The sequence below is a fragment of the Microtus pennsylvanicus genome, chromosome 18, assembly GCF_037038515.1.
Source record: "Microtus pennsylvanicus isolate mMicPen1 chromosome 18, mMicPen1.hap1, whole genome shotgun sequence".
Classification (NCBI taxonomy): domain Eukaryota; kingdom Metazoa; phylum Chordata; class Mammalia; order Rodentia; family Cricetidae; genus Microtus; species Microtus pennsylvanicus.
The window spans coordinates 1978073-1988675 of record NC_134596.1 but is presented as its reverse complement, the minus strand read 5'-3'; the positions used below and the strand labels follow the sequence as shown (position 1 = coordinate 1988675).

General features: G+C 54.2%; 2 protein-coding genes across 3 annotated transcripts; both read right to left on the bottom strand.

The window, feature by feature from the left end:
* Positions 1-106: 106 nt before the first annotated feature.
* Klk11 (kallikrein related peptidase 11) lies at positions 107-2658 on the bottom strand. Its single transcript, XM_075952612.1, has 5 exons — positions 2619-2658; positions 2158-2314; positions 1274-1539; positions 708-844; positions 107-259 (listed from the first exon to the last, which is right to left on the bottom strand). The coding sequence occupies exons 1-5, from the start codon at positions 2656-2658 to the stop codon at positions 107-109; spliced, it is 753 nt and encodes a 250-aa protein (XP_075808727.1).
* Positions 2659-5688: 3030 nt separating this feature from the next.
* Positions 5689-9869, bottom strand: Klk12 (kallikrein related peptidase 12). 2 transcript variants are annotated; one of them, XM_075952573.1, is made up of 6 exons: positions 9833-9869; positions 9282-9441; positions 9214-9216; positions 7978-8234; positions 7071-7204; positions 5689-5844 (listed from the first exon to the last, which is right to left on the bottom strand). In XM_075952573.1, exons 1-6 carry the CDS (start codon positions 9867-9869, stop codon positions 5689-5691), a joined length of 747 nt encoding a protein of 248 aa, XP_075808688.1. The 2 variants fall into 2 exon arrangements, with proteins under 2 accessions (XP_075808688.1, XP_075808689.1); XM_075952574.1 differs by lacking the exon at positions 9214-9216.
* Positions 9870-10603: the final 734 nt, after the last annotated feature.

Below are 10603 nucleotides of genomic sequence, written 5' to 3'. Positions count from 1 at the left end.
GAGTACACGCAAGGGTCCTAACTGAGGGCTTCTTAGGGAGGAATGAACGGAAGTCAAAGCATTAAGAAGAGATGGGAGGGGTGGGGTGGTGACAAGCAGGTCCCCTTTAGTTGTTTCTCATAGTCTCGTGGATCCAGTCAATATATTTGCAGACTTTTGTATAGACACCAGGCTTTCTGGTGACTGCACACGGGTCCTGACCCCAGGAGATGATGCCTTGAAGAGATCCATCACAGACCAGAGGGCCTCCAGAGTCGCCCTGGTGTGAGAGGAGACACAATGTGTAAAAGTCAAGGGGGGGGGGGCTTCTGATGGGAGTGAAGACAGTGGTGGAGGTGGGAAGCAGGCAAAGGAAGAATTCGACAGTGATGGGATGGGAGATGAAACTGGGATTCTGGATGAGAAAATATATATAAATATATTTATAATTTATATATAAATGTATACATATTCATATATTTATATGTGTATATCTATACACATATACATACATACATACATATATACACATATATGTCAGGTTAGGGGCCAGAGAAACTTGATGGGTGGTTGGAGTTTAATGAGGGTAGGCATGGACAGACAGCAATTGTGTTGACATCAGAAATGGCAGCTGGGTTGGGGCTGATTGGGGTTAGGGTATTCCCATAAAGATATGAGTGAGACTGGGGATGGGGATGTGGCTGGAGACCCAGCCCCTGCCCGCTTACCTGGCAGGAGTCCTTGCCCTCCTTCCGAACACTGGCACACAGCATGGTCTCTGTGATGTTGCCTGGGTAGGCGCTCTCACACTCCTTGTGTTCGATGATGGAGACGTTGGCACATCGCAAGGAATGAGGCAGGCGCACTGAGGGGACAGCAGTGGAGGGTGAGCAGTGAGCACCCGATTCTCCAGCCCCACCACAGCAACCAACACCATCTCTATGCTTATGACTATAGCAACAGCCACGCTATGAATAAATTCTTCATACTGCTTGCTCTCTACGCATTATCTCTGACCCCACTGTGATAGGTGGGTATGATTATTCTTTTTACGGAGAAAACCAAAGTCAGAGAGGTAACGCCATTTGCCTTAGATCCCATAACTAGAAAGTTACAGGTTTGGGAATCACACCTGTCTCACTCTTGAGGCCCCAACGTGAGTCTCCCAGAACTTCCCTTTCCCTCTCTTGATAGCCTTTGAGTGACTCTGGTCTTTATCTCTGATGATTCATCTGGTCTCCATTCCCCACGTCCCATCCTCCACCCTGATCATGTTTTCCCCAGGAGCCCCTACACTGGGGGCTGGACGTGGTGCCCCATCCGGAAATGAGGCAGCTGGTGCCCGCAGTGACGCAGTGTGAGGACAGGGTGAGTGGCCGCACGGCCCGGGTAACGACGGCAGGGGATGACATCTTCACCAGCATGATGTCGTTCCGGTGGTCTTTGTTGGGGAGGCTGTTGTTGAAGCCGGGGTGAGGGAAGGACTCGCTGGCCATTCGCCTCTGCTCATAGCCATCCGTCTTCTCCAGATTGTGTTCTCCAAGGAGGACCAGGTAATGGCTGAGGTGGGAGAGGCGTGGTCAGAGGTGGGAAGGTAGGAGGACAGGGCAGGGGTGGGGAGGGAGAGATGAACACTCAGCCCCACCTCACTCCCAGCATCACTCACCCCTCCATTGTTATCCTGACCAGACTAACATCACCCACACTAAGGCCACCTTATCCCTCTGTCATCAACCCAACTAGATCTTCACTGGACAACCTAACCCCACTCCACCCCCACCCCTCCATCTCCAGTCCCATAGATCCGCATGTGTGCGCACACGCGCGCACACACACACACACACACACACACACACACACAGAGTCTTGATCACACCCGGCATCCACGCTAATGCACACCATCCCCAATCCATAGATACACACATACACACACACACACACACACACAGTCTTGATCACACTCAGCATCCACGCTAATGCACACCATCCCCAATCCATAGATACACACACACACACACACACACAGTCTTGATCACACTCAGCATCCACGCTAATGCACACCATCCCTAATCCCTTCACCAGCTACCACCACCCCCATGTACTCTCTAACCCAGCCCCTCTCCATCCATCTCTCCATCTCCAGCCCCCTCCCAGCCCCGCCCCAGCCCCCGCACCCACGGCTTGCGGCAGTGGGCTGCTGTCAGGAGCCATTTGGGGGCGATGAGGGTTGCCCCACAGAGAAGTCGTGTCTTCTGAAAGAGGGCCACCTGCCATGGCTGGGAATGAGGGGTGCACTCGTAACCCTTGATGATCCTCGTCTCTCCCCCTACATGCCCTGAAGGGGGCAAAAGATGAGGTGTAAGCATAAAAGGAGGTAAGCTGGTAGAGGAACCCCCAGAAATGAGGGTGGGGAAGAGCAAAAGTCTTAGTTGACATGTGCAGGCCTAAGACTGTGCTTCTAGGTCATTAGAGCTAGAGCTTTTGAAGTGACCCGGCTCCCCTCCTCCTCTTCTGAGACCCACTTCACCAGGTCTGATGTAGCTCAGACCAGCTCACAGTGACCTCCACCTGGGTTTCAGAGGGAGGGGACTTAGAGTAGGAGAGGGGAGCCCCACATGTCCCCCTAAGCCCCACCGTACCTGTCACCAGAGCAAGAGCGATGAACCGCAGAATCGTCATGGCCCGAAGCAGAGCAGGATGAGCTCCAGGATCCCCTGGGGACAAGGAGGAAGGCCTAATCACTTTAACAGGAGATCGGAAGGCTGGCTTGTGGCTCTGCTTCTCTGACCAGCAAGGGAGCCTCCTGATTCTCACACCACCCCCCAAGCTGTAAGAAGAAGCTTAAGCTTCTGGAGAGCCCTTGGCCAGGGGCTGGGATCCTGGCTGGCAGCTTCCTGGGTGTCGAGGAGAATAGCAAAGCGACTGGGAGGGGCTCTGCTGGGCAGGGTTCTGGGCTCACTTGGTTTAGGTTGCCAGTGTAGGAGGAAGCCCCCTAGGGAAATCTCAGAGAATATTTCTCTTCTCACTCACCTGGGAACCTGGCTTGCTCCACACCTCCGAGTGATGGGAGGACAAAAGGAAAAAGGTCAGCCACTGGGTAAGGACCTCATTTTGGTAATCCCAACAGCAGTTCTAGGGGCCTGTGGGGTCTTTCTGCTACTGGTGAAGTCCCTCTCTCCACCTTGCTGAACCCCTGTGAAGGACAGCTGGACAGGGCTGGGTAGAGCTGGCTAAGTGGCAGCCAGTGCCTATGGCTGCCCTGGCTGGCGGGGGTGGGAGAGAAGGGCAGGACTCGGCCACCTAAATTAGGGACAGAGGTCATGGAGTTTGGGGGCAGCAGTTGAATGGTGAGAGATACAGAGAGATGCAGAGAGTGGTCTCGAGTTCTTCCCCATCCTCCAAGGACAGACCAGAGGTGGAAATGCATGCTGGGACAGAAGAGGCCTAGCTTCTAGGATGGCAGTCTCTTGGAATGGGTTGGGCAGGGGGTGGGGGGAACCGTCCCTTCCCTCCTGATTCACTCATGGGCTCTGAGGATAGGGCTCTAAAGAGGCCAGAGGGGGCAGCTGCAGCAGGTTGGGTCTGAGCAGCAGGCAGACAGGCAGGCAGGTATGGGGTTGGCCCCAGGCAGGCCCAGGATGACTGGGCTCCTAGCCCTGCTTTATCGCCCTGGGGAAGGGGTGTGTGTGTGTGTGTGTGTGTGTGTGTGTGTGTGTGTGTGTCCTCCCAAGACAGCCTTGGGGTCTGGGAGACAGGATATGACCTCTCCAAGCCCATCTCTCCGCAGTGGCTACGTCTCCTTTCCAGCAATTCCCAAGTCTCTGGGCCTCCCTGCCCCCTCTCGTTTCCTATAAAACTGTGTATGATTTTAGTTTCTCTGCCACTAGGTTTCCGCCCCTGCATGTCTTTGGATCCTTGTCTCCTCTTGTCTCAGCTCTTTGTCCTGTCCCATCCCTCTCTAGATCTCCGTCTGCCTGTCTCTGTCTCCTCTCCGAGGCCTCCATTTCTGCCTCTCCTCCTGCGGGCCTCTCCTTTCTCACAGCCTGGGCCCAGTGGGGTCCTTGGCCTCCCTTGTCCTTTCCAAAGAGAGAAGGGGGGAATCTGGGGCGTCACAGAGTTGGGGCTGCTTGCCAGGTGAAGGAGCAGGACAGATGGTGGGGGAGGCAGGTCAGGGCCTGTGACAGCCATGGCTCAAGAAGGGAGGAAGAAACCTCAGCAGGTGTGCCAGGGGCCCCCGGGCTCCTGTGTGGGCCTCCGTTCCCTACTGACCCTTCCCTCCTCTCCCCAGCCTCCACTGCCCAGGCCTCTAGCACTTACTGGGCACTGTAGAAAATCTCCAGTCACTCTTCAGTCTCCTGGGCCTCCTCATTGGATAGCCCCAGGTTTGAAGCCTCGCTTCTCCCAGCTTACGTTTTCATTCAGATCTTTCTTTCCTGGGCCTTCCTCTCCTCTCTCCCCTAACCAGATGTGGGGCAAGGCGGAGTAGGCCCAGGCTCTGCCGGCAGCCAACCCAGCCAACCACCGTGGCCTCAAACCCTACGGGCTCTGCCTCTTCCTACCCAGGTGACGTTGACGGGCGGCCCCACCCAGGGAAGTTCAGCTCCCTAATCTGTGGCATGGGGGTGCCGGCCCTGCCTTGGGGTGGAGTGGGGGATAAAATGCCAAGAGGATGCTGGGAAAGGCCACCCCAGTGCTTTTCGATCAGCACAGCAGCTCCCCTCTTTGGCATTTTTGAGCAAGGCCTTCGTTTCTGCCTCCTGAAGAGAGTGTGGAGACAGCACCTATGGGCGAGCACAGCATTGTGCTGCTTCAGCTGGGTCGTCTTGTCCCCAGAGCCAGCCTGGACCATCTCTGACATAGTGAGGCAGACTGGTATTCCGTTCTCGATGTGGTGCAGTCAGGCTAACACAGCACCCCCACGATGGTCATTTATATCCAGTTCATTAGAAAGCTAGAAATGGGGGCTAGAGAAATGGTTCCGTGGTTAAGAGCACTGGCTACTCTTCCTAAAGGATCTTGGTTCGATTCCCAGCAACTACACAGTGACTCACAGCTGTGTGTAACTTCAGTTCCAGGGGATCCAATGTCTTCTGGCTTCAGTGGGCACCAGGCATACAGACAGTGCACAGACATACATGCAGAAAAATACCCGTAACCATAAGATAAAGAAGATAATAATTTAAAAATTAAGACCAAAAGCTTTGATTTTTGAAACAGATTCTCACTATGTAGCTCTGTCTGGCCTAGCGCTCACTCTGTAGACCATGCTGGCCTCAAACTCAGAAAGCTGCCTTTGCTTTTGAGACAGGGTCTCATGAAAACCAGAATGGCCTCAAACTTACTGTGTATTCCAGGATGACCCTGAACTTATCTTCTTCATCTCTTTCCCCTGAGAGTCAAGAGTACAGACCTCTGCAACCAAGCCCAGCAAAAACTCCCACCCTTCCTGGTTTCCTCCAGGCTTAAACGGTACATTAAACAGACAGGTGTAGCCCCTTCCCTCGATTGCATAACGTTTATTCCAGGGTTCCACAGCCTTTGCTCCACCATCGGGCTCTCAGAAGGATCTCTACACCAACGAGGGTGGGACTTGGAGTGGTGAGGGAGGAGACACGGGTGTCAGAGGGTCAGGGAGGCCCCTGTGCTGGTGAGGGAGGAGACACGGGTGTCAGAGGGTCAGAGGCCCCTGGGCAGAACCACATGATTCTGTTAATTGTTCTTCATGACCTTTCTGATCCAGGGCACGTATTTGCAGACCTTGGTATAGACCCCTGGAATGCCTTTTTGTCCGCAAGGCCCAACAGATCCCCAGGAAACCAGACCTTGAAGAACCCCTCTACATACCAGGGGGCCTCCAGAGTCACCCTAGAAGACAGAAGCGAGACAGCTACATCAAGAAGAGGCTCCAAGCCACGTCCTGGGAGAAGGGAGCACGCATAGTTCACAGGAAGAACATTATAACAGCTAGCCAATAGGAAGGAAGATGCCACCTCACTGGGGCCAATAGGCTCAACCCCAGAAAAGGGGGGCTGGCTAGAGTTTGAGAATAGAGTGCTCTGAGGGGGTGGTTGGTCTCTGAGCACTATGATACAGTGGCCTCCTCTGAGGTGCCCTGAGGTCTCTGGGCACTATGATACAGTGGCCTCCCCTGAGGTGCCCTGAGGTCTCTGGGCACTATGATACAGTGGCCTCCTCTGAGGTGGTCAAGACTAAGGATGCCGTGTCACGCCGCACATTGACACAGCTGGTTTTGTGACCTTCTTTTCCCAACCCCCCTCTCTTTAAACATGGGGTAACCCCAGCTGCTTGATGGTGTGGAGAAAGCCTTGAGGTGCCAGCAAAGGGGCCCTGACAGACCCCATCCTTGCTAGTTCTCTGCTCGCTACAGCCTGACTGTTTTACCCTCCTTCTTTACAGCCTCCTGCTCCTCCATTCTGGGCTCCTCCCTCCTATCCCCTGTCTCTTCCTCTTTCAGGCTGTCTCCTCTCCTTTTTAGTCCCGTCTCTTCCACAGCCCGTGTCTGGGACTTTGCCTACTTTTCCTCACTTCTGTAGAATGAAGTCAGAATCCAGCTGTGGCTCAAGCCTCCTCTTCCCCTCTCACAGACAACAACAGGCATTCTACAAAGATACTGACTTCTAGGCCCTGGCTAGCAGAGTTCCAGGTCCCAGGATCCCTCACCTGGAAGTCCAAGTGTGTATTGGTGGCCATACATGCGTCTGCTGCCCTGCCCTCCCCTGCCTCCTGCCTGGGTACCAGAGAGAGCCTGGCTGTAGGGGCTTACTGTGAAACCTTTCCCACTCTCAAAAAAGCTAAAAAAAAAAAAAGAAGAACACCCTCTTCTTTTGCCATGTGGACTCTGGTTCCTCCTCAGAGTCCCATCATGCTCTCTGTCTCTGGTGCTCAGAGCCCCTGCCATGTTACCTCTCTTTCTGTTTATGGCATTAAGAACTCTACTAAAAACTCCGTACTCTGCCTCCAGTCTGCCTCAGTGTCCCTCCTGTGCCACCCCCCAAACCATTCATCTTCCTCCCTTTCTCTATCACCTACTTTCTGTCCCCAGTGGTCAACATCACCCTGAGTTGATTCACCTGGCAGGCGTCCTTCCCGGCTTCACCGCCTGCACACACCATATTATCTGTCACTCTTCCAGGGAACACGGCTTGGCATGTGGCATTGGAGACAATGGAGAGGTCGAGGCATTGCAGCCGGTCTGGGAACGGGTCTGGGGATAGAGATGGGTGATGTAGACCCTCTGAGATCCCTACCTTGAGGCTGCATTCTTCCCAAGGACATTTGATCCAAACTAGGCCTCCACCCAACCTCACTACCATCCTAAACGTTCTCAGTTTCATGAAAGAGCACTGTGGTGATCCTATCCCCAGGCCAGAGGCCTGGTCCTTTGACCTCATCACTTCTTGATCCCAGTTTCATTTCATATCTTCCACCTCCTGAACACATTAACCTCCGACCCCAGTTCCACAGCTTCCAAATTTTCGCTTACTTCATCTCAAAAAAAAAAAAATCTTCTGATTTCAGAACATTTGACCCCAGATTCCTACAACCCTATGACTCCCTAATGTGACATGAGAAAGATTCCGATCAGACTGTGATTCAGCGACCTCAGCTTCCCATCCCTGGTAGAGACAGAACCTAGGACCTCGGGGTTCCACCACTGAGTCACATCTACAGATATTGTTATCTTAATTTGAGACAGGCTCCTGTTCTGTAAGAGAGGCTGGCCTTGAACTTTCTCCCCTCTTACCGTAGCCTCCAGAGGACCTGGGATTAGAGGCCTAGCAGGTACCAGCTCTGTTATGACCTCTGACACCCAAGCCCATGGGTCAGATGTCCTGATAACCCCTGGCAATTACTCTGACCTCTGACCCCTGGCCTCTGACTCCCACCTACCATGACTTTTGCCCCTGGTGTTTAACCCCATCACCATGCTCTGAAGTGAACGACTTGACCTCTTACCCAACCTCAGGACCCTCTTACCCCACGGCTTGTTTGTGATACCCCATCCTGAAATATGACACTTGGTCCCCATAGGTGCACAGGAAGTGGGCAGGGCCAGGGGCCGGACAGCATGGGTCAGGCGGACGGGTCTGCCCAGTCGCAGGAGTCGAAGATCATGCTCGTGGTTCTGATGGACACCCTTGTAGCCAGGGTGTGTCATGGAGAAGGTGGTGAGCCTCAGCTGCTCTGTCCAGTCCAGTCTGGTGAGGCTGTGCTCCCCAAGGCGCACCAAGTACCTGAGGGTGCAGTTGGTCAGTGGGTGGCAGATAGGCCACCCCTTACCTGTCTCTGTCTGTATCTTTCTCTCGCCATAGGTTTCTGTACCCCATCACCTAAGCATGTTGGGTTAGTCTTCTACTTCATGGTCTCTCTCCACTGCTCTTTCACAGCTGGGGTCATGGGGCAGGGATGTCGTCTGTTATACCAGCTGCCATATTTGTCCCCATAGCCCATACCAGCAATGTTACCAGGGCTGCTGACTGAGCAATGAGTAAGGGGTACACCTGTCCTGCATGGAGCCTCTTGGTCCCTTGACATCCGGCTCCTCTTTCACAGCAAAGTCTAGACCTAGAAAATGAATCATCTGGGATCTGCGGAGATGGCTGGGGGTGCTGGTTAGTGTTTGTCAGAGTAGTGGAATAATGGACCCAAAGGAATGGGAATGTCCCCTTAGGAATCTCATGCTGGGAAAAGTGCCAACCAGAGGGTGATTTGTCAGACACCTGACGGTTGAGGCCCGGACAGCCATGGGTCAATGGCGGTCAGCACATCTTGGACGGCTTAGATATGCATATCGCTAGCCCCTATCTGCACTTGAGTCTCACGTCAGGAGCCTGAGATGGACTGGAGGGCTCACTGGCCTATTTGCCTCTTCCTGATGGGGCCACCGTGAATAAATCTCTTTTCTATTGTTAATTTGTCTGTTTTAATTGGCTTCTCACGTAAGGGTGGCTGAACTTGGCTTCTTGGGGTACAGTTTGTGACTCAAGTTTAGTGACACCCTGAGTCTAACTGGGGTCAGGAGATGGCCGAGGCTGTATGGGAAAGGAGGAGGAAATGGGAGAGGAACAGAGGCACCATCCCAGGTCCTCCACGCCCTGCACACCTCATTCCACCCGGCAGCTCCAGACCCACATCAGGAAGTTCTTCTGCACCTCTAACCCGGAGCTGACTGACTCCTCCTAGCCTGTGACACCTGACACTATCAAGGGAGACCTGCTCTCCCTCTGGCACCCTGCTTTGCTGTCCCTGAGGGCCCCCCCCCAGCCCCAGGGGAGGCTTACTTGCCACTGCAGTGAGCAGCTGTAAGGACCCACTTGCGATCCACAAGGACGCCACCACAGCGCAGGTAGTTGCCATGGAACAGCCCCACCTGCCAAGGCTGTGAGTTCTTCACACACTCAGCACCATTAAAGATCTTCAGGCTGTCAGCCTGACTGAGACCTGAGGTCAGGGGTAGGCCAGAGAAATGGGGTTAGACATGAAGATTGTGGGTGGGAGGAGGCGAGGAGACAGCGCTGAGTGTGTGTGAGGCTGCATGCCTGTCACCTCAGCTCTCTGGAGGCTGAGGCCTGTGGTGGGGGGGGGGTGTCTGTCACAGGCTTCAGTAAAACAAAAAAAAAAAAAAACCAAGAAGATGGGAGATGAAGAAGAGAGAGCTGGTCGGTGTCACAGACCTACCCATGCAGCGAGACACCAAAGCAGGCTTGGCTTCTTCCCCCATCCTCAGTACCAGGTTTGGGGTGGGGGATGCATAGGACTTTACCATGAGGGAAGGAAAGGCCACCACTCTTCCCCCACATCTCCCCACCCCACCCTGGCTCAGAAAACTCACCCACAACACACAGGAACAAGAAGATGCTGAGCCTCATGGTGGGCTGCGTCCAAGGTCTGCCAGGAAAGGTGGGGTGTCTGAATTCACCCCGTCCGTGCTCCCACCTCTGCCCCCTCTTCTGCCCCCTTTCCCCCAGGCCACTCCCTCACTGCCTTCATCTGACCCCTCCTCACCTGTTTGCCAGTCTCTCTGTCTCCTCTGCTCTCTCCCTGTTCACCTGCCTGCCTGCCCTTCCATCTGCCGGTCAGCTCTCCTAGTGTCCACCTGTCGCTCATGATGCCCCACCTGATACCTCAGCCTCGGCTCCTCCAATTTCCGTGTGGTGTGGGGTGGAAGAGGATGAGGAAGACAGGACAGGGCAGGGCATGGTTCTAATCCAGCAGAAACTCTCTTCAGGTAATGACACTTAATTGAGCTTCACCGCTCCATGAAGACCCAGCCCCAGCCCCCACCCCCACTCTTCAACCGGCCCAGGGGATGGGCCCAGGGGACAATGACTCAAGGTGTCTGTGGGACTGAATTCTAATCCGCACTCCAGGGAAGAACGAGCCTTAAGGGTGGGGCCCTAGAACACCTTGAGCTGGGAAGGGCAGAGGAAAGAGGTTGGGGACAGGGGAGTGGCCTGAGGGCTCAGTGGGAACTGAAAGCAGAGAGAGAGAGAGAGAGAGAGAGAGAGAGAGAGAGAGAGAGAGAGAGAGAGAGAGAGAGAGAGAGAGAGAGAGAAAGGAAGGAGGAGGAGGAAGAGGAGGAGGAGGAGGAGGAGGAGGAACA